Source organism: Orbicella faveolata, unplaced genomic scaffold (genome assembly GCF_042242905.1).
Source record: "Orbicella faveolata isolate gen_17 unplaced genomic scaffold, um_ofav_v1 contig_47, whole genome shotgun sequence".
Classification (NCBI taxonomy): Eukaryota; Metazoa; Cnidaria; class Anthozoa; order Scleractinia; family Merulinidae; genus Orbicella; species Orbicella faveolata.
Window position 1 is genome coordinate 3,487,585 of NW_028301577.1, and position 23,916 is coordinate 3,511,500.

Genomic DNA, 23,916 nt, shown 5'->3' on the forward strand with positions numbered 1-23,916 from the left:
AATGTCGGTGTGTCTTTCTCGTTATTTATGTTTGCCAGCCCCAGGGGGGGGGGGGGGTGACTCCCTTATATGGGCTACATAGGTATGTGCGGCTTCAAAGGGTAGGGTTTTTCAGTCGTTTTGGTCATAAATAGGGTATCGATTTTGGCCATTTTGGTCTTAAATAGGGCATGGTTTTAGCACTCTAGTCCTCAATTGGGTATGTTTGTCAGAAGAAGCTACTTTTTCATTATTATCAATACGAAAGTCAACAAAAGCCCTTCATAACTTAAGTATAGGGCAACTGCGCCAGTCGCAACGGTCATAAATAGGGTATCGAATTTTTGGCCAGGTCATAAATAGGGTAGGGAAAATCGCAGATTTTGTTCATAAATAGGGTAAGGGTTTTGGAAGTGGGCTGCACACCCCCACGCAACCTTTCTGGGAGTACACCCTTCCCCCTCCCCCCCACCATTCGGGTTGCCAGCCAACCAAGCGATTTTTCAAATTTTAGATAGTAGAGTTTTATCTCGCTCTACGATCTTCGCCATGGCGTCATTTCGTTAGAACAATATCTCGTGATGATATTAAGAGTCAGGTCTTTATTTCTGACGGTAGCTAAAGTTCTTCAAGTGCATGGATGTCTACGAGATATTCCATTTCAAATGTTCCTTTATTTCAGACTATTTAAGGGGAACCCCACTTTTGTAAAAAAAAAATTATGATAAATAAATAAACAAGCGAGACTGGCCAGGTTACCCACATGTTTACTTTTATTGACCTTTTTGTCTAAATCTACTACAATGTGTTAAATGCCTCAGCGTCTCTGAATCAAGGATCACAGTCCTCACAAATGTGGCGGAACTCTTTAATGTCTACACTCAGGCTAGACTGTACTGCCGGCTGAAACAAAAGTTCACGATAAAATCAACACTTTTATGTAAGTTTTCCTTATCAATAATATATTATCTGGAGAAAAGAGACCTGATACAATTTCCCTTTTTCAATTCTGAACTTTATTAGTTTCTGAATCGAATCGTTTGTTTCGAGCTAATGAGCCTACGACACAGGCCTAAGTCATTGCTCGGGCACTCAGATGCGTGAGATAATTAAAGTAGGTACAACTTTGGGCTTGCTCTATATGTTTACATTCGTATCCTCCAAGAAGCCTGGACAAATTAGGATGCCTTCAGAATTTAGGTCCTTTGCATTCTTACTAATGTCTTTACTTTAATTACCTCATTTTGTTGGCATAACGTTGTTTGCAAACTGTCCACGAAAGTTTCCAGGTGGGGAGTAGCGTGCGACTATGTAAGTTTCGGTGTATCCCTTGCTGTTCACTTTTTTGACGAGCGCCGCTCCCACGTGAGTAGTGCCTTTCCAAACCACCTGCAGTGAAAACGCACAATTACAAATACTTTGACCCGAACTTGTACTTTCAACTGAATTAAATTGAATTTAATTTGTCGAAACATGTCTTTCAAACTTGAACGTTTTCTTTAAATTGAATTAAGTTATGTCGATTATGGGCTAATGGAAAATTGAATCTTTAAGAGACCTTTACACGGCAAACTAAAGTTGCAAACTCGTGTTGGCAAACTCAAGTTGGTGTGTGTGTCACGGCACAAAAACAGTCGGCAAACACGTTGGCAAACTGTTGGCGAGAAACAGAAATTGTCTCTATTCGCGCCAACTTTTTCATCAACTTTTTCGTGTTGGTAAACTCGTATCTGACGTGTAAAAGATTGGCAAACATGTGTTGGTGTCTGTCAAACAATCAAAACACGCGCTCTATTCACGTGATTCATTTGCGTGACACTTCACAAAATGGCGGACGCAAGTCAAAATGAACGCGAAGCCACTTTTAAATTTATCGAAGAAGTTCACAATTGTCCGGCTGTGTAGGACGTTTCATTTGTAGTCTACAAAGATAATAAAAACAAACAAGAGAAAATAGAGAAGCTCGCAGACAAACTGAGTTTCGTCCAAACCTTTCTCGCTTTCTGTTTCTTCTCTTCTCTTCCTCTGTTCCATTTTTCTACGTGAGCGGCACTGCACCAAGTCGGCCATGTTGAAACTTACCGTGTGTTGTGACTTGACGCGAGTTTGACGTGTGAAGGAACGAGTTTGCCAACTTTTTGAAGTTTCCCAACACGGGTTTGCCAACTTAAGTTTGCCGTGTGAAGGCCGCTTTAGCCTTGCACAGCTCAATAAGTTACCAATTTAAATACCAATTTAAATGAATCACTAATCGGTGATTCAAAGCAAGCTAAAAAATATCGAACCCCTGAGTTTGTAATTGAATAACCCAGGCATTGCAAGCATGGCTAACGCAAGTATTTTGCAACATAATTATATGAGGTAGCCATTTCTATTATCTATTCTTTTATATTCTATTCCTTTCTATTCCTTTCCATTCCATTCCATATTTCAGTGTTTAATTTTTGATACTTTTTTTCTCTGATATTGTAAAGCGCCTTTGAACATTAGGATACTGGCGCTATGCAAATCTTTTATTATTATATTCCGTTCTTTTCTTTTCTTTTCCTTTCATTTCTTTAATATCAATTCTACTCGTTTCGATTAATATCTAGTATGCTCTATTTTATTCAAAACTGTCCAACACCCATCCCTCCTCCCGCCACCGCGTTTTTTTCGCGAAATAAATCAGCTCACCTGCGTGAAATGACCAGTCTTGGAGCCAAATTTAGGGTCGTTATAATCGTAATCTTTAATTTCACTGTACCTTTAATGTAGAAAAAGAAAAAAAAAACAGATCACATATATCAGGGTTATGATAATTTTGTTTGTAATTTCATTATGCCTTTATTGTAGAAAAAAAAGATTACATGCAGTGTTCTATATACAAGTCAACGCATTTTAAAATTAGTTGAGTATGCAAGACAGCTTATAACATACTCTAATTACTTTAACAGTGTTATTATTTCAATGTTTAAAGCCAGGATACAGTAGGTTTCACTAAAGTGTTGAAAGTCGCATTTGATTTGATGTGTCTTGAATCTTTACGCTTCGCGATTGGCTCAAAAAAAAAATCGCGACACTTTGTCAACCAGTCAGAAGTAAAACCAAAACCAAACGCACTCACTTTTCCCCGCTTCGCCTCAGGTAGTTGTATTTGCTTGGAGTTTTGATTTGTTCACTGTAATGTCTCTGTCCTTTGTAACTGGCCAGAGTGGTTAATTTGGTTTTGGTTTTGCGATGCTCATGCAATTGAAAACGTCTCTAATGACTATAGATCTTCCTGGTGTCCTTGTCCACGATCACGTGATCAGTTTTAACACGCGACTGATTAAAACGTTGCAACCACATCGAAACATTTCATTTCTAAGAAATTGTTCCTTTGTGTCCACATGTTTTTATCATTTATTATGTTTCTGGAGTAGGAAGTTGATATTTTTAATAAATGGGTACTTAAGCTTTAGGAACCTTCAGTAACTTAGCGAACCGAAATAATGATAACGATTATTTAGACTTTGAAAGCACTCACCAAGAATCCACCGCCTTTGCGCATGACATGACAGTTCCACCTGAGGATGAGTACCAGGAAAGATTTTCTCCTTCACCTTTGAGGTTTGGGTCGTGTTCAAACTTATTGTCCCTTGCCAATTCATCAGCCCAGCGCTTTGCATTTTTAGCCAGTGTATCACTCCAGGTTAGCGGGTTCGTGTCCTGATGAAGGGCACGCTTGGCATTGTGGGCTGCAAGGCAGGCGTCCTCATCCACTTCGTGTTCAGAAAAAAAAAGAAAACAAATGCTCATCACAATCAGACTTCACGACTTAATTCAAATCAAATTACACCTTGTTTACCCACTTTTGACAGGACGACTCAATCTTAGGTCTCACTGTAATGCGAATGTTTGAAGAGAAGAGGGTCTGGATGGGGTTAACTGCAGACAAATGGCAAAAACTAAATAACTGACAACTGGCAAATAGTCGAGAATTTTGCTAGCATTTCTGGTCAGATTTACGAACAACTGACAAAAAGCTTTAACTATTGTTATTCGTTCGAAATTCATTGAAAATAATTTTGGCAATCTTTGTTTAAATCTTAGTCTTGGACCGAACAACGAATCAGTTGCAGGCAAAAATGTGGTTATTTCACTAACACAAATCAATTCAAAACGAGGTCAAATGAACTCGGTAACTGCGGCAAAGGAACTTTGAAGGGGAGGTTGGGGCGTTATGTTCGCGTTTCAAGTTTCAAGTACGAATTTTTAACAAAATTCACCCGTCAACTATGCTTTTAGCTGCTTTTAACCAAACCTTTTTCGCATAAATTCACGAATCCCGTACGTCTTTTAGTTTACGTGTCTTACACTAAATGTTGCCTTCGTCACGTGTCACACATAAACTCTTTGCATCCTCTTTGGACTATTTAAACAAAAGAGTGTTTCTGTCAAGGAACTATCGGGTGATAGTTGCCCGGTGGAAGTTTGATGTTCATCAAAACAAATATGCTAGTTTTAAGAGCATCAAATTTCCAAGGGGCAACTATCCGACCGATAGTTCCGAGACACTGAAATACTCTGTTAACCGTTTGAATACCAAACTTTCGCCAAAAAATACCGTTTTTAAGCGTTTAGTCAGGTTTTTTAGCTGCCATGACGCTAAATAAGCCTAAGTTTTGCTAAAAAAAGCTTTTTTTTACTAAAAGGAGAGATTTTTCGAGGATTAGGTACAAGATTGAGCAAAACTTCAAGTCCGGGCATGCGCATAAGCCAAAATTTGGATTTTTTTTTTTTTTCGCCATTAACCGTTCTCAATTTCGTTTGTTGGCCCTTTCCTTTCTGTTTTTCTCAGCCCTTTTACACTGGCTACCTTTTGCATTGTATGTTCTTTCTGGCTGCAGTGAAAAGTTGGATGTTAATTACGGGCAAAGCCTAGAAATGGACCTTGATCAATCATAGGCGTTGTGGACCATTTTACCACCGTTTTTGCACCAAAACTGATAACGTTGTTTTTCGATTTGCGACGTCGGAATGTCGTCGATATCTAGACCTGACCATTGTGCGGAAAGGGCTAGCCTAGCACTACTATCTGCTTACCAGGAATATCTGATGACATTTAAATTGATGACGTCACAATTGGTTCAAAGAACACGACCATTAATTACGCACATAATATTTGAATACCAACTACGCATATATGCGTAGTTGGTATTCAAAGGGTTAACTAAAAATGTATGAAATCCTTCATCGAGCCAAATTTTGCTCGTTAGAGAATAAGAATGGTCAATTGGACCGATCTATGGCGAAAAAGTTCACCACCAAATTTTCTTCCGTGCGCCAGTTCAAAATTCATATTGAATTATTTTCAACTTTTTTAGATCAAAGCCGTGAAAGCCAAATGTAAAATTTGAAAAAGAAAACAGACAAAAACCCACCTACAATTTCAATTGTTTATTTCCTACAAACCCGCTTGTTTACTGAAAATTTTTCACGGACGAGTACTATTCAACCGGGTATTTTCCGCGGACGAGCACTATGGTCTGATAGTAGGGACCTTTAGATTTGACTACGTGTACGAGATTGAGTACGACTACGACTTTCGAATTTCACACCAGTGACATTTACTGAGCCCTAGCTCTTCCTGTTGGTTTTAGGTAGAGAGGGTAGCTCATGGGATGAGATGGGTATGTGAAGTGATAATATGAAGCCTGCAAAGTAGAATTGAAAAGTCATTCTCGTACTCGATCTCGAACTCGTACTCAAATCTAAAGTCCCCTAGTGTCTCTCTGCGGACGAGCACTATCTTACCACGTGATCAATTTAAACCAATAAGAATCGGAGAAAATTTAGTGGTGAACTATAAGAGCTAATAGGTCCTTTACTGTGTCGAAACTGAGAGATTAGGGTTTGATTTCGATCAAAAAAAATATTCACTTTTATTTCCATGATTGGCGAAGCCGAGAGTTTTAGCAAAAACAACCTTCAACAGATATTCATTTTAATATTACTTCTTCTCCAGAAGTTACACCCTTAAAGTTACTCGTACTCAGGAAGCCCGCGACCCAGGTAACGCGGTGTCATATAAATAAATATATATATATATATATATATATATATATATATATATATATATATATATATATATATGCTATTTGGCAGCTGGAAGGTCCGTATAGTGAAAAACTGTGACCTCGGTCTTGAAAATGCTGCTCGAGGCCGTGGCCCGAGGGCAGCATTTTCAAGACCGAGGTCACAGTTTTTCACTATACGGACCGACTCTAAACCGCAAAATAACATGTTTATCTTTTTTTCTAGCTGTAAATTGGCTTACAAGTGGGTTTGTTTACGCAACTTTGTCATTGAATTGGGCCGGCGGAGCTTACGCGCCCTCTTCAAACCATTCGTAAGAAAATCTAACAAGCAAACGAGCGAGTAACTCGATATTAGACAACAAAAGATGAATTAAAGAACAAATTTATTGCGAACTACTTTATGTTAGTTGCATTTAGTTCACCAGTTAAGTTCTCCAAAAGTGTTTAACCGGTGTGAAATTTCGTGCAAAGTTTGAAGTTATGCTACAAAAACAATTTCTGTCAGTCGTTGCGAATCACTCGAAAAGCTCAAAATCGACTTTTCTACCGTAAATTGAGTAGCAGATAGCGAGGAAATTAGTTAGGTGTATTCCACAGAAATTCTCTCAAATACAGCAATGATCAGAGAGGTAAACTCGACTGAAATTGACTCATTTTAAACTTAAAATTGTACAGAGAGAGACGCACAGGATTACGCGCCATTACAGCGCCGAGCACGTTTCTGTCTTAGAGACGGATCATTAGAAAAGTGCTGAGAGGGGGGAGGGGGTGGGACTTTTTCAGCTTGCGGGAATTTTTTTTTACGTCCGCTGCCTCTGCAGGATTTTTTTTGGGTGGGATCAGGTCCCCTGCACGATTTTGTTTTTTTTTTGGGGGGGGGGGGGGAGGGCTGGGGTTGATATTCTATTGCTGCAATCTTAATCTTCACTCGCCACAATCTGATTGCCTGGAGCAGGCCTCAAACAAATACTTTTTTATCTTTCACAGTCGTTTTGCTTTACTGTCAAAAGTATACTCGGGAGGAGACAACCAAGTATCAGATACATTTATAAGCGGCTATTGCCAGGAGCCCATCACTATCGCCCAACTGATGGGGTTGCGTTGCATTTTTTGTTTGATGTCTAAGGAAATAACAATTTTATTTATTCCTTCCCCTGTTAATAAAATTCATTTTTGGCATGCAGTGAATCAAGGTTTTTAGCTAGGATTCTGTGAGTATAATATATAATGTATATAATAATAATATATTAATATAATGCCTTTGAGGAATACTCTAGGATCTTAGTGCTTGCAAGCTGGGCACGCCGAGAACAATCACAACGTAACCGCGAAGAACTGTGAAAAAGTCTACGTGTTTAAAGCGTGCGCCGTAGCGTTGCCACTACTTATTATCCAACTGCAGCGAATACTGTCCAAATAACAGTACAAATATACAGCGATATTGTACAGTTAGTTGCACATGTTTTGGTGTGTAGCTAGTATCGCTGTATATTTTTACTCGTTGTTTGTATTTTGACTCGCCCGTCAAAATACGGCACAACTCGTAAAAACATACAGCGACTCGGCTACACACCAAAACATCTAATAAGATATATGTAGTCAAAGCTAGAGTAGTCCAGGATATTCTTGCGTTGGCGCAGTGGACACGTACTGCACAACGGGGCTGTATTTCATTGAATACTGGATGGTTTCGTATGTATTGTGACCCCTAGTCTCCAAGTTTCCCGAGTTTCTTTTGCAGTTTCTTATTTTCATGATTGGTACTAAGTTGCTTGTCATTTTCTTTTTTAACTCACCTTTTGGGACTGGAGTGGTTGGAACTGAAAAGAAATTATAAAAAATGAAAACATTAAAATGCATAGCATAGCACCAATAAAGAGGAAAGCGCACGCTTGTCTTTGGAGGGTGTGAAGCGTCTGCTCGCGCTTAATTAATAGAGCTGTAGCCAGTATGAGGTAAACCGAGGTACTTGCTTCAGTCATTTTTTCCGCTTATCTTGTTTTGAAGGGGGTAATTAAAACATAGACATATGCATTGGACATTGGACATTGGAGTTTGGTTTGTGGTTTTTTTGCAGAGGATGTTCGACGACCAAGAAATCTTCCAAGAATTACAACGCATGTGCAAAGCCATTGTTCTGCTCATTAAACCTTTTGTTCAGCGAAGTTTCCGTTGCCATTGCAATGTTTCTTAAACTCCCTAATTTTCTTTCTCGCTACGGCCCTGACCGTGACTGTTGAACAGCAATGGATGAGCGCTAAACCAACATACGAAAAACTCTCAACATATTTATTAGCTCCAGAGAGGATGAAGGATAAGAGAGTTAACTGAATAATAATAATAATAATAATAATAATAATAATAATAAATTAACATTTTTAGATGAGGTCTCCAATCACCTCGAGGTGGTTTTCAGGAGGGTCCTCTGAAAAATAAAAGTCTAAAATATACATCAAATGTCTAAAATACAGAAGTTCATCCTCCATGTAGGCCTTACTCCTAAGGTCATCCCTATCAAGTTATTTTAAGACCTGATATCCAGGTCTTCCGCAGATAATCTTATCACGTGACATGCGTTGCGTGGATATTTTCTTTGGAGGATCAAAATACGTGCAAAGCAGTATGGGTTGTCCTCGCGAACAAAATTCGCATCATAGGATTGGCCGCTATCTCTAGGCCCGAAACCGTGAGTAGTGATCTAAAAATGACTAAAAAGGATAACTTTGGGAATAAGTCTCTTATGGGTCTCTTTATGTATTTTCTTACCTTCGCAGTTGCCACAGCTTGCGTAGCAGTTGGTCTGCATAAATTTCACGTATGTGACGCTGCAGTAACCTTTCGCCGCCCATCCTGGACAATGAAGGGGATATTTGTCTAGCTGGTCGTCAGTGCACACTGCAAATTGAAGAATATCTCGAATGGGAACGTTTCAAAAGACACAGAAAAAGCTTAACAAAAGTGATAATTCTTTATATAAACCCAGGGTATAAACTACTAGTTTTCTTTCAAGAAATAATGAAGTTTCCCCTTTTGAAGTGATGCAAAGTCTTGTTTATCACCTTGCTTTTAGCATACCAACTACGTGTCGTAAAACCGAATCTAACGTAGCCAATCACAATCACAGACACAATGGTCGTTCAAAACTTGAGGAAAATATATGTAGCTGAAGCGAAATGCGGGAAAACATGTTCGAGCAAGTTACAAGGAGTGTTATTTTTGATCGACCCTCATTTTTCGAAGTGTTACCGTGTTAGCTGTAATGGGGGTGCGTGCTCGTAAAAACTGGCGAGCTGCCGGCAAAGGTCCATGTCACGGACATATACTTTTGTAAATATTAAAGTGTGCTCAATTGTTGTACGAATCACGTGGGTATCCAATTACAGGTACCACTTACAATAAAATGTAATTGGATACCTGTAATTGGATCCGCACGCGATCACGTGCCAATTATGTGACAAATAGGCGCGCAGAGAGCCAATCACGATCGAGAATTTCGTTATAGATACGATTTGACACACATAACATCTTGCAGACATCCTATTGGCATCGAACATGTGCTGTTTTTGTTGTTTTTTTGGCTAGTTTTTTCGTTATGGCCGAAAAGCATGTAATTGTATTGAATTCACAAATTTTCAACCTACAAAATTATCTTCTTTATTTTGAAAACCTTAGCCTCGGATTTATTCTTAAAATATTCTTACAATTTCGCAAATTTCAGCCTCTATATTTTTATAAAATATATTCTTTTATAATATAGATAGGACCCTACGCGCGTTCTGATTGGTCAAAAACTTATGTTTTATCACAGTATAAAACATAGAGAAAGCGTGTTTTATTGTTTTGCGCGTATAAAATCTATATCATAGCAAATGAAGAAGCCTAAACCGTGTATTACACTGTGATAAAACACTCCGGACATTTGAGAGCACTCGAGAAATGTAGAAAACGCTCGCCAGCGGCTCGTGTTTTCTACATTTCACTCGTTTTCTCAAATGCCCGTCGCGTTTTACCACAGTGTAATACACGGGTTAGGCTTCTTTATTTGTTAAATAAAAAAGAATGTATTTGGAATGTTCATGAAAACAGAAAGAAAACTGTAACCGTGGACGCTACTTACTAGCTCTTTTTTCAACAAGTTTCTCCTCTTGAGAGACATCCGCAGGAAGCTTTGGTGCTGGGAATAAGCGTTCTGGGGCGCCATCACTGGTGGCTTGAAATACGGCGAGGAACAAACCAATCAAACAGATGTTCATCGTTCTTGGAATATCTTTCAAATAAAAAAAGGGAAGTTATGTTAACATTGCAAACAGGTGACGCAAGCAGTAAGAAAAGGCAAACCAATATAGCTTACTATTGGAAGCTCTTGGCTTGGGGCTAATAATCATATATTAATTATATTTAGTCACAGGTCGTTCGCGAGGAAAATTGGAAATCAGGCTTACAATTTAAAACTGAATAATATTGTATTTAATCGGCGCAAATTGAAGAATTAGAAGATTATGCTGTTGAAACGTAACATTTGTGGATATCGTACTGTTCTTCCCTCAGTGATATTCATCTCCCCAAAAGGTAATATTAGTTTAAAACGCCGTTCTTTGACGGAGCTGGTGAAAGCTTAATGTTTGCCAGGGTGTTGCTCGACCCCTTTAATGGGGTCCAAGATTTTTTTCTTTGCCTCGCCTGCATGGTGCCCCTTTTCCTTTCTTGGGGTTAGCACGCTTTAAACTAACTCAGAAATGATTCTCCACCATTTCATGCTCGACCGCACAACGGAACTCTAATAAAGAACCCAAAGGATTGACATGCGATAACAAAATAATAAAGTACACAATTTGTTTTAGACTCGATTCTTCCATTCCGTAATATGAATTTAAATTGACTGAGGTGGGCGACGACACTTCTAAACAGAACTTACCTACCCGGAGATGTGCCAACTAAATCTCAAACAAGTGAAATATATTGCTTGTTATACATGTATTTATACATTCATCACCAGTTATATCCGCCAGTGCCTGCATTCGATTTTAAAATATTGTTCGGTTGTATGTGTTGTCATCACTTAAAGTGTACTGCATTTCAGTTACACAGATGTCTCGAATGGCTACCCTCTCGTAAACGACAAACAGTGGCTTTGTAAACTTCTCAGAGAGAGACTTTTGTCAGCTGTGTAGCAAACGACAAAAAATTTTACCGAGGTAAAGCATTATATAATACGGTGGGCCGTGATAAATTTGACAAAACTCTTAGGCCCTTTCCTGTTTCGAGGTTTCGGGCTTTCCTTACAGTCAGAATACTGACCCTATAGTGGGCATGCGGCAAAAATTGCGTATGAGCTAAATTTGGCACTTTCAGATGTTTGTTTGAATGTGTTTTGACTTTACAGATGTATCATGCTTAATTTTCCCGATAAATAGATATCTCGAATGGCTACCTTTTCGTAAAAGGACCAGCATTGAAGATGTAAATTCACCAGGTGCGCTTTGTCCGTTTGTAAGGGAGTATGAGTGTATCATCTGGGTTTCCAAACTGGAAATTACAACTGATGTTGAAGGAGATAACTTGAGATGACTGATCACTGATAGCTCGAAGACCATATAGAGGCCGAGTTCTTTTTATAGTTTTCAAGTGTTTGGAAACCCTGACGCCGTGAAGTAAATGTTTTTCAAATAGCTTCTCAATCGCGCTAATCTGTTGTTTCAATTCGGTGAGTAAGCCTTGAAGATAATAATCGGCACCGTTTTAAAGGACAAAAGACAACAGAATCTGGCCAGCCTAGAAGCTGGTCATTTAGAATCAACCAAGCAAAGGACCATACGTTGCCGGAAGGGCATAGGGCGCCCTGGCCAATACTCTCCACCGCACACTTGGGGCAAAGATTAGGCAATCCTTATCTTCTGTGTATGTATATTCACTGCTAGGACTAGTCCACAGCTTTGATTCCTGAAAACAGTATTCTTACCTGTCAGCGAGGCGGATAAGATTGTGGAAAGCATTCAAGATTGTGGTGCACTAAAGTTCGTTCATTACAAAAATAAGTGAGAACGCGGTATATTTCAGAAACTGTGCGGCAAAAGGCGGCAAAACGAAAAATGGGAGTTAGAGGTTTGTTTAAAATAGGACTTCCGCGAAGTACACGTTGATCCAAAAAATTTTTGAAAGGAATGTTTCCAATGTTTGATCATTTTTAACCTTGCCATTTTATGCAAATGCCTTATAGCTTTTATCAGCCTTAATACTTCAAATAAATTGCATATTGTTGTAAATTTAGTCCTGGAAAACCCACTTGGGAGAAACTGATAAATAGTATTGCATCGGATACACTCTTGATACAGATGTGGGAATTATTGGTTAACGAGTTGACGGCAAAGAAAGCGGAAAGCGTTCGAAGCGAAAGCGCTTAAGAGAGTTTAATTACATATCAGGGTGCATACTTTAACAACTTTAAAATGAATATTAAAGTAAACAAGTGAAGGAACGTCGCAAAAGTATTTCTTTGGAATGTCGAATGTTCATTATGAATGTGCAAATTAATAAACTTCATAAATCCCACGAGTTTGATAAATAAATAGCATCAAACTCCTACGCCGGCAAGACCCTCATCCAGTAGGTCTTTTCCATTACACCAAAAATTCTGGTTTGATTTTCCGGAAATTTCCAGCGGTAAATGGAGTAGACTTTCTGGAATTTCCGAAAATGAAGACGACCTCATGAAGCATGCATTCTCAAATTTTTGAAAACTTTGAACAGGAATTTCCGTTCCATTTGTTAATGCACCTGGAATTTCTGGAGCAATATCGATCAAATGATAGTTCGAATGTCAGAAATTAAAAAATTCTTGAATTTTGGGAACCTTTTTCTTGGGATGTAACATATTATTAGCCCCTGTTTCGAAGTTTTGATCGTCGTGCCCAGTTTCAATGGTTTTTAAAAACACATACCAGTGAATTACAGTGTTTCGTGTTTCGACTGGTTTGTCAACTGTCGAATTATGACTGAGTTTGATAAAAGTGAGCCTTGTAAGACTCAATGTACCGATAAATACATGCCCATGTAACATGGAAAGCAATATTCTCTTAACAGCCAAATTGATTAGACGGTTTGCTTTATCTGATGGTGTATTTGGTAATATGACTGTCTGCAAGAATCCTCGAAAACCCTACCTCCTAGCTTAGTGTCGCTCCCATATCATCAGTGTAAATGGTAAACTTCTTTAAGTACGGGGGATTTCTTAAATTTCTAACTCAGTAATCAACAACACCTACATTTTTTGCGAAACTTTTTGTCAAATCTTGAGTTTAAAACTGCTATAAATAATTCTTGAAACAAAGTTTAAAGGAAAACTGTTCCACATCAGACCCTCACACAAACGATCTCAGTTCTCGGTTTGCACAATATGTATTAAAAGTTATAGCCGAGGTTTAAAGAAACATTTTTCAACATCAGGCTCTCATAAGCGATGCCAGCTTACGTTGTTTGTTAACTAACGCGGGCTTTCTATCAATCGCAAAGTACATCGTGTTGTGAGTCCATCTCGGCTTGCCGTTCTCTGAAGATAAATACTGCCATTAAAATATAACACTCAACGAAACAACGTAGTCATAATTAAACTGAAGTTTTTCACTCGCCCTAACTTTCAAACACGCTTCCGCCGTCTTCGTCTTTTTTGTGTATTCAGTCTTTGTGAACTCATGAAGCTGAAGCAAGGGAATATGATCATAGTCTCGTGGCTGAACCTAACAATAACAAGTCCAAAATCAAACGGCAGTGCATGCCCATTTGTCGTTCAATTCAAAGACAGAAGAAACGATGGATTGAAGACTGGTGGAGGGTTTGACAACACGCGTAATAAAGTGATCTTTACTGAATAAGTTGACAGTCATCATTCTTGTACTGTTGGGTACCCTGAAAATGAGATACCAGTCAGAATGATATATTGACTATTCTGGGAAATTTGATTCACCGATGTCAGGAGTCTGTTTGAATAACGAGAAGAAGACTTGAAGACATGATGTCTTCTTGTTTTTCTCACTGTAGCTACGAGTAGCATCATGGGCTTTCTTTCCTTCGTCTACCAGCTTTTTCTCCTCTCAAAAGAAATAACATTTGTCACTTTTCTTCTTCTTCTTTACGTAAGAAAAGTTCCCTCAGAATGTCATTGAGTAGAAATATAATTTTCCAAAGTATCATTTGAATTTCTTATCTCTTTATTACTTCTTAAAGCTAACTTAAGGTTTATTTACTGTTACCTTTAGTTTATTTATAGCTAACTTTAGGTTTATTAACATATAGAGGCAAATTTCCATCACAAAGATGAGAATTTTATCTTAGTAACCAGGTGAGCGCGTTTTTTTTTTTATAAACTTAAGACGCTATGAAACAATTGCCATTGGGAAACAATTAAATTTTCTCGCGTTAAATAAATGGTGGCTTCAATATTTGTGTCTCTACTTTGTTGAAGAAACGACCTTTATTGCTTATGAAATCTCTCAAAGTATAAGTGTTTTCTCTCACTGAGAGCTTTCATTAATTTTTCTGTCTTCTGATCTGGAAAAAGTTTAATAGTCTAATTACTAACTGAGACAGGTAGAAAATAAAAATCGTGATTTAGACTACCAAGAGGGGATGTGAACTCCAGTTATGTTTTTACATTCAACGTTTTTCTATTGACGACTGATGAAGACGGATTAAAGCGCTGTAAGAGTAAAAATTAATTCTCCTTAGTGTTAAAGTGTTAAGTGTTTTCGTACCACTAGCCAGACAACACTTTTAAGGAGTTCTTAAAAACGCCGAAAATATATTTCACTATTAAGTGCTCTCAAAAAGCAAGGCATAATAACAAGAATAGTATGTTTTTCTCGCCAAATAGAACTTACACTGTTATTTGTCCTCAACTTAGCTGATTAAGTGTTTTTATATAAAACTTAACATTCTCGGGGTTTTACAATCTAGTTGACTTTTATGAATTTTTTAAATAAGTCTTAAGAAGTCTCCTTCATAATTAAGCAATTCCCCTTAGAACTTGTCTTGAAAAAGCAATGAGCCACTAAGTCTTATTTTTTCGTTAAGTTTATGCATGTTGATGTTTTTTTTTCGATAGAGCTATTTTAAACACTTGCGACGTTTATCTCGTTGTTTTTATCTGATGTTTTCATGAAAGGTATCGAAACATGGTGCGAAAAATATCAGGAGTATTCTCATTTCACAGCTTCTCTATGTTGTAAGTATCGTGTGCATATCAATATTGAAAACATTTGCCGGTAGTTCAAAACGTCTGCAGCCGTGTTAACAACATATCAAGTCATTTTCTTTCGAAATGCTACTGAATAATCTTGAAATCATAGAAAATTCAAAATAATAGTAATCATAGTTCACAAAATTTAAAATTAAAATGAAACAGTTAAAATTAACCGAAAAAGAAACATTAATTTTCGGAACATGAAAATTAAAACCATTAAAACGCATTACGAACGAGTATAAAAAAATAATAAGACAAGAATTTCCAATATTTTTAGGCTAAAAAATAGTGCAAAACGCATTTCTTTCCTTTGCCGTTGACCTATTAAGTATAGTATTTAAGTATGATAAAAAAAAGTAACTTCAATAAAATAAAATTTCATATTCCGACTATAAATATAACATTACCGATTTTCGTTGTTCAAGGCTGGGTGTTTCTCTGTCGCTTGACTTGTTGAACTGAAGGCAATATTCGCAGCTGTATTCGTGATATAGCCGTTAGATTAATCCAAACTGTCTACTTTGATTGGTAGATATATACAGTTGCATTGATATGGAAATGTTTGTTATTCCATTGCTATCAAGGGAAACAATAACTATGTCTTTTATTATCCTATTGATAATATTTCTGTTCATTATATCTTCATTTGTATACGTATATTGCAGTAGTACCTTTTCGAATGTGTACTTTGTTCTCCCTACTGCTGCTTTTTGTTTCTTTAAGATAACACACGCAGTCTTAGTATTCAAAATACAGAACCTACCAATAAAAACGTAACCTGGTACATTTTTTTCATGTTAGCCAAAAAAGGTCCTTATATATGTGGCATTAAGGAAGAATTTAGACTATTTAAGTTCTTAAACAGCTTCTTATTTTCTCAAGTGGAAAAGGTTTTCACTGTTGACCCAAATGGGCATGGTCCTTTCATGATCAATGCATGCGAAAGATATAATTATGTCTGACAGTAAGAATGCATTCTATAGAAAATGCAGTATACACCATGTTCTAGACCGTCTGATTTATTTCAGGTTCGTTCTATTAAGTACACTGCAACAGATGAGATCCTGTTTCAATTTTGGGCTCAACCGGTTGTCGTGAAATGGAGGTTACTGCCCTGAAGGTGATAATTATAACAATAAAAATTAACCAGCTGTTCACCATAGCCATAGAAACCCACTGTTAATTACTTTGATCGCCGTTGATATCGGTCTCGTTTGCGTGTACGGTTTTATATCATTTTCTTAGTAGATTTCAAGTTGTTGTTTTTTTGTTTTCGAAGTGTATTATTGCCAATAATGAACTCTTTATTGATCGTAGTCACCGTAATTGAAGAACGCAAAAAAAAAAAAATAATAATAATAATTAAAAAAGAGAAAGAATTAAATAGGTTGAAGTGTGTGTAAAGCAATTCCGAAGAGTGTCTGTTTTCTTCAGTCTCTTCTCTGATCACGGTGCTTCTTGTATTTCTAGATCTGTTATTTTAACACGTTATTTTCAACGTTTAAAGTAGCTTGAAATGTGATGTCAAAATCATCGAAGTCCTAGATTAAACGCCAATATAAAACAACTGTTTTGTGTACTTCGGCGGTGAATTTACCTTGAGTTTATTTGTCAACGAGTAGTTTTGTATAGTTTTTCAAGGTTTCTTCCATGAGAATTTCAAGATAACGAGCATGAATGAGCTATATAAAAAGGAACGAAAGCAAAGTTTCTGAAAAGGTTGTAAAAGTCTGATGAAATTATAAAACAAAAAGTACTTATGCAGCTTTTTATTCCCACGCGCGATAACATTTTCAAACAAACCAGTTATTATGCTAAATTTGTTGTCTAATCACTCTACAGTGAAACGAGAACAAAATAATTTCTAACTTAGTATAAGTAAGAAAACATCAGTCATATAGGAGGGGACATCTCGTTTATTGATCAGACATAAATTGCCTTACAATAACAACGTGAAAAATTATATTTATCAGGGGATATTTTTATATTGCTTCAGCGGTGCGACGTTTCGGTGTCATCTCTTAACATATTTTCAAGAACTTGAAGTCAACAAAATTGTGAAAATCAGAATAAGTTCAGGATTTCTTTCTGCGGAAAGCTAACGTCAAGTGACTTTTAGTTCTTGATAGACTTGATAATGACGTTCAGAGATGACCGCTTGATTATTTCTATTTCTTGTCAAATGCTTTCAGCTGAAAAATCAATACTCATTGAATTATTCAAAGACCTCATTTAAATCACACAAATAAAGGAGGTTTTGTTTATTTAGATCTACTTAAAGTTAATGTGGCATATATTTGGTGACGTATAAAAAAGTTTGTATACCTGTGGAGTTAATGTACATTGGAGCCATGCATGAGAAATATGGACTGTGACTGATTTTCGACTCCATATAAACGTAAACAGGACAACTCGTAAACACCCGAACAAGACATCTGCAATGTTTTCACTTGCACTAGAAATCTCTTGATCAAATTCCACGTTGCTAGATAAAGATACACGTTACCATAACCATCAAAAGGAAAGATTTCATTGTTTCGACTGAACTATGGCTCGACAAATTGGTGTGTGAAAGAACAAGAAAAGCTGCGCAAACAAGGAGGGAAATTTAATTTCAAGGTTTCAGTTCGTTTTTAAAATAATTTCCTCGTATTTCGCTCGTATTCGCCTAGAATTGCTGTTTATTTAATTATCACCAAGAGAAAACCACCAAAACCTCTGTGATGTTTTCTATCCCTTAGAAAACTGTTATCTTCTGATTTCCCGTTCAAAACAATTTCCTATTTCGCAAATATAGAAAGGTACGTAATAGAAGGTTTGTAACGAAATCGTCGGTATCTTGGTTATTTTAGTCTGAAATCACTATTTCGCTAACGAAGTGTTTCAGTCGTGTGCTAACTTAGGTGTCGGCTTCAATTCTGTCTTAATCACCCAGTGTTGCTGTTTGTTCAATTATCACCAAAGCCTCTGTGGCGTTTTCTATTCCTTAGTAAACTACAAACTAATTATTTTCGGATTTCGTTTCATTTCAAGAAATTGCCAAAAATGACTTTCTGAAAGCAGAGATCACACTGATTAACACTGATTTTGCTTCAAAGAAGGGCAAATCATGTCACGTCTACGTTGTTAGGTTATAAGTTCCTATCTGGCTCGTTTGTTTAACCGTGCCGAGCATTTACACACGAAACGCTTATTTACAAAGAAAGAAAATTAATGACGAAGTAGCAAACGATAGAAAAGATCAGTATTGTCTCTATCTTCAAGCAGTTCTCGCAAAATTTGGTCGACGTGTGTTTTGTTTTGGTCAACGTGTGTTTTGTTTTGGTCAACGTGTGTTGGAGACATTGATGACTACGTATTTTAACAGGCCTAACAAGTTTGTGAATTAAACGCGGGGTTGCAGTAGTGTAGACGGTTATCACTGTCACGCAACGAAAAAATAAATCGAAAACTATTCAGTGGATAAAGACAAGAAATTTTTATATTATAGGAGGTAGGTAAAGAAGACACTTCTCCAAGTTTTGGGACTCTGCGTTTTCTCAAACTTGAGATATTCGTCGTAATGTTTTGGGCAAATTTACAGAGCCCGGTATGGAGACGCCATGTTGGTGGAGCTCTGTACTCAACCAACTTGGCGGCCGGAAAATAGTGCAACCATCTGGAACTTACTTTGACTATCTAGGCGACTGATTATCTAAGCTGAACCAACAAACATTTACAAAAGCACTGTTCCTAACACTTCAACCCTTAAAAAGGCTAAAAATCACTAGACAAGTGTATATTTTTCCACAAACGCGATCGGAGCGGTATGTCACGCACCGCCTTAACTCTGAACTTCAAACGGCGCTGGTTCCAAACAAAGCACGCTATTGAGCTGAAATGTTGTAAATAGATATATGTTTAGATCCCCTTACGCCTTATGAGAATAAAAATTTTCTTGGCTCTTTAGTTTTGGATTTTGGAATTTGATGACGTCACGTGAAAACGATCCTATAAAAGGGAATGTATTTCCCTGATTGGCAGAATTTTTCTTGACAGTAATCAATATTCATATTATATTGTTTTGAGTGAAAGTTGCATGTAACCTTACCTGCGAAACGATACAATTTCTTAAAGGAATCTGCTTTCGTGAGGTGCTTAGCGCTCTGCTATTCAAAAACACACCCCAGTTCACTATTATTTACATTTTGACTTAGCTAGTTAAAGAAAGACGTCACAATACATTTATTATTCTACAGCTGAAGTGGTCTTTTTCTAAAAGACAATTGCAGAGTATAACAAGTATTGTTAAATAGCTGGCGTTTCTCCAGCTACAGAGCACCCATTCATTGGCTAGTTTACGGTCACATAACATCTAACAATGAAAACTGTTTACCGCCATGGCCAAATGCCATGAGCGGGCAACATTGCGAAAACTATGACGTCAAACGGGAAACAGTTCACTGTTACCCACGAAATGTTGACCGCTGCTGCATGTGATCAGAGCGTGCAGTTGAAGATGTTGTCGCTGGAAACTCAGCGCGTTTTTGCTTCTGTTTTGTTTTGCTATATAACAAATCACTTAATGACTGGTCGCTTGGGGAACAGTGAATTTTGTTTCCCTCGAATCTCGATTCTCGGGAAACAAAATTCACTGCTCCCATCGGGACCAGTCTTTCAGTGTTAATTGTTTCTTTAATAGATTTTTTTGTAATTTTGGTTTTTTTATATAATTTTGCAAGTTCTTATAATTACCTTGTACTCGAATAAAAATTGTGACTTTCTAGTTGATATGAATGTTTAAAACGAAGACTGTTGAAACTTTGAGAACAAGGTACTATTTAGCCTCGTTGTTTTGTTTCATTCCAAACGCGTGACCGTCCCTTTAAAGAAAGGCGGCGATGCGTTAATTTTAAGGTCATTCCTTACATTTGTATCGCGCATCCTTACTGCGCGTAATTTATGGCGTCATTAGCGCGCGCTCGTGCACGCGCATATGGAAAACATGACGGATTTGCCTTGATATTGAGTGCTGTCAGTTGAAAAATGGCTCTAGCTCACCAACTAACACGGGCATCCCAATTTTTTTCCAGTCATTGTAATCAACTGATCGTAAGCTTTGCGTGAGAAAAGACTGATCTAATTTCTATTGCTGAAAATTGAGTAAATAAGAAAAATAGCAGATACACTGTGGTCTTTTCTATTTTGTAGTTTGGTGACCACGTCAAGAAATTTGGTTCAAATTTTTAATCAAGGAGTTAGCTTTCTGTCATAATCAAACTTAAAATGTTTATTTGTGTCCGACAGAATGTATTGACTGTAGTTTAATGCGTGTTCTGATGAGTCTGGGCTCACAAAGATTTTACAATTACTCGGAACGCATTCTTATAATAAGCATTAAATAATGCCAAAATGGGGCATTTTCAATGCTTCACTGCTCCTTAATGAGCATGGGCACCCCCCTTTTTTGTTTCAAAATTGAAGTTATCATATGACAAATATTCAGTGGACAAAGTTTGAACAAAATCTATTGCCACTTTTATTTCAGAGGAATTACCTTAAGTGAACTCCGAAGTGCCACCGTCAAGTGATTTAAACAGCTGTTTATTCATTCAGCATAACTTTCTCTTCGTTGGTTTAATTGTATTTAGCCTTGGCAGACTATGTTTATGTTGCTTTTGAAATTATTTTACTCTACGGCGTCGCCATCAAATCGTTTTTAAATTGCAAATGAATAGCCAAGAAAATACAGGATTCACTGACGTTTTCAGCGTCCGTACGGGTCGTGTTTACAGGAACAGAAAAATCGGGAATAGCAACCTTAAATGACCAAGGTGTTACCTTGAAATAAAATAGTTTAAATTTCATGTAAATTTATTAATCGTAAATTTATCTCCTTTTGGTGTTTAATCATTTTACTGTTCCGCGTTTTATCTAAATAAACAGTAGTCAGCAAATGCAGGACTTGCACTTTTATCCGCACGGTCGTGCACACAGTGAGTAGCAGAAAAGATCAGTAAAAAATATGGTAGCTATCATAGAAAATGCACATCTAATAAGAAAAAAAAAAACAAAATAAAGAGAAGCAAAAAAAGAGCTGCATGGGAAAGATTTGCAGTTTATGACCATTTGACATAGCCCATATAGGTCTGATTTAGTTTAAACCATTGTAAATCCATGTTATTTTTGTTAACACTAGTTATGTATACTCTATGCGGAAGATAAAAAAAAAAAAAAAAAGCCGAGTCACCCTATTATCTAAAGTAGTGCATACAGCCACTTCAAGAGTATAACTTACTTCATTAACTGAAATGCAAATGATGATTTTAAAACAACATATTAAGCAAACAAGAGCCTAAATATCTTCAAGACCCCTTGATTCAAAACATGATCCCCATCATTTTTCACTAGTGATACGATGCTTATTTATGTGGTATTCACGGAGATCTTTGCCTAGTCAGTTTGGTTCTAGCTGGATTTTTATTTTCTGAAATGAACAAGAAACGATGTATTTCTCTGATTCGTAGTATTTTTCTCGACAATAATCAGTACATGTATGATCCTGCTATGAGTCAAACTTACGTTCTGGACGATACTATTTCTCAAAAGAATTTGCTTTCGTGAGGTCCTTTCTTTGCTAAGAGCTCTGCTCTTCTAAACAACACTCCAGTCTTCTAAATCCCATTTATATGTTGACTTACACATGTCATACATAAATTATTTCATAGCTAAGCGGTTTTTCTAAAAGATGATCAAAGCTGCATGAAAATACATTGTCATTATAATAGGTTATTTCGTGTTTGTTTTGTTTTTTGTTTGACTTTTTTAAAATTATTTTTGGCAGGCTCTTAAAATACTAATTACCTTAACTTATTGCAACTTTCAAGTTATTGCGAGTTTTAAAACGAAGACTGTTGAAACTTTTGAGAACAAGGTACTATTTAGTTTCATTGTTCTGCATTCATTCCAAACGCGTGGCTTTCCCTTTAAAGAAAGGCGGAGATGCGTCGATTTAAAGTGAACGTCGAGGTGCCGTCGTCAAGTGACTTAAACAGTACATGTTTATTCATCCGGCAAAAGTTTTTCTTCGTTTGTTTAATTTTACTTAGCCTTGGCAGACCATGGCTATGTCTACAGCGTCGGCTTGGCTATCAAATCGTTTTAAATACAAAATAAAGCGAATCAGGAAAATACAGAATTAACTTTCTAACACTCTAAGGGTCCGAACGGGTCGTATTCACCAGGAACGTAAGGAATATAGGGGACGTCATCTTGAAAAGAAAAGTTAAATTCAGTGAGCTTAAATTTATCTCCCTTTGTCTGATTCTACTTAGTCTTAGGCAGACTATCTTGTGTTTAATCATTGTACTATTCCGCGTTATATAAAAATTATAAAAAAAATGAATACGCAGAACTTGCAATTTTATCCGTACGGTCATGTACGCGAAGAATATGGTAACTATCATCTTAAATGAAGATCTCAGAAATGAAAGAAGGTGAAGAGAAAAAGGGTAATCTGAAAACAAATTATCTAGGAGAGAATAGCTTAAATTGTTGTAGGACCAATTGATTGTAACATAATTTCCATTCTTTATGCTTGTATATGTGGTATTTACGGAGATTTTGGCCTAGTTTAGGTTCTAAAATAAGATTCTTATTTTCCGAAGTCGAAAAGGTACTAGTTGCGGGTCCAAACGGGTGCGACCCTGCCTTATGCATTAAAGAATTGTCCACCTAAGAGTAGTGAGACAGATTTTAAGTAAACACAGTATGCAACGTCCTCGCATTTATTTTATTTGAAGTTCTATTGCTAAAAACAGTGTGAATAAGTAAGAACCTGTTTCAGTTTTAGGCCCATAAGTCGGTTGATGCTATTTCTAAATTCAAAAGGTGGTTGAAATGCCAAAATGTTAGCCTGCATGTTAATTATTAGCCTCTGACAGGGGGTGCTTACTGCGTTGTTTTCAGTGTATCATTGAAAAGTTCCATTATCGCTCCGAAGGTGTGAATTTTATTTTATTTTTTTTCTTTCTGGGGTTATCCGTGTCGGCTTCAATTCTGTGTTATCATCCAGTGTTGAATTGCTACAAAACCTCTGTGGTGTTTTCTATCCCGCAGCAATCTAATTCCTAAACAAATGATTTCACAGAGAAAAAATATATCCAGGTGGGAATCCGTGAGAGGTCTTCGCTGTTATATGCATAAGTCCAAACCCTGGCTCATTAGCTGTTTACCTTGCCAAACCCTGCCGAACATTTCCCTTTCAAATTCTTAGGCCTATAAAACTAGAGTTGTGTAGTAATCACTGTTTCCAACCCGCTATTTTTTATAAACGAAATTTACGACAACTGACTGAAGAAAAATACTGATCTTTCCTACCATTTGCTTCTTGAATTATTATAAATGTCATTTGTTTGCAAGTAAGCGTTTCGTGTTTGTATATATGTGGAGCGAGAGGTTTAACGCACAAACAATGTTCAGTATATCACAGATACGTAATATTAGCTAATACTTTTTGGCATTAAACAATATTTATATGATTCAGTTCTTAGTGAGTGTTGTACATAACCATACCTGCGAAACGTTGCGATTTCTCAAACGTGTCTCCTTTCGTGAGATCGTTCAGTTTTCTGCTCTGCTCTTCAAAACCACCCCCACTTT

General features: G+C 37.1%; 1 protein-coding gene across 3 annotated transcripts; it reads right to left on the minus strand.

Moving 5' to 3' along the window:
* Positions 1 to 734: 734 nt before the first annotated feature.
* Positions 735 to 23,916, minus strand: LOC110060051 (ectin-like). Of its 3 annotated transcripts, none has more exons than XM_020766798.2 (8): positions 23,830 to 23,916; positions 10,159 to 10,308; positions 8,808 to 8,936; positions 7,838 to 7,861; positions 3,488 to 3,722; positions 2,656 to 2,725; positions 1,218 to 1,368; positions 735 to 882 (listed from the first exon to the last, which is right to left on the minus strand). In XM_020766798.2, the coding sequence occupies exons 2-7, from the start codon at positions 10,292 to 10,294 to the stop codon at positions 1,219 to 1,221; spliced, it is 744 nt and encodes a 247-aa protein (XP_020622457.2). In that variant the 5' UTR covers positions 10,295 to 10,308; positions 23,830 to 23,916; the 3' UTR covers positions 735 to 882; position 1,218. The 3 variants fall into 3 exon arrangements, with proteins under 3 accessions (XP_020622457.2, XP_020622456.2, XP_020622458.2); XM_020766797.2 differs by lacking the exon at positions 23,830 to 23,916 and adding an exon at positions 19,367 to 19,464; XM_020766799.2 differs by lacking the exon at positions 23,830 to 23,916 and adding an exon at positions 15,684 to 15,735.

Excerpts from the sequence above, each read along its gene's own strand:
- LOC110060051 (XM_020766798.2), bottom strand. The coding sequence starts at position 10,294 with ATGAACATCTGTTTGATTGGTTTGTTCCTCGCCGTATTTCAAGCCACC. Across the intron at positions 8,937-10,158 it reads ACTTGTTGAAAAAAGAGCTA|TGTGCACTGACGACCAGCTA; the intron begins GTAAGTAGCGTC and ends TTCAATTTGCAG. Across the intron at positions 2,726-3,487 it reads GCAAAGGCGGTGGATTCTTG|GTACAGTGAAATTAAAGATT; the intron begins GTGAGTGCTTTC and ends TCTACATTAAAG.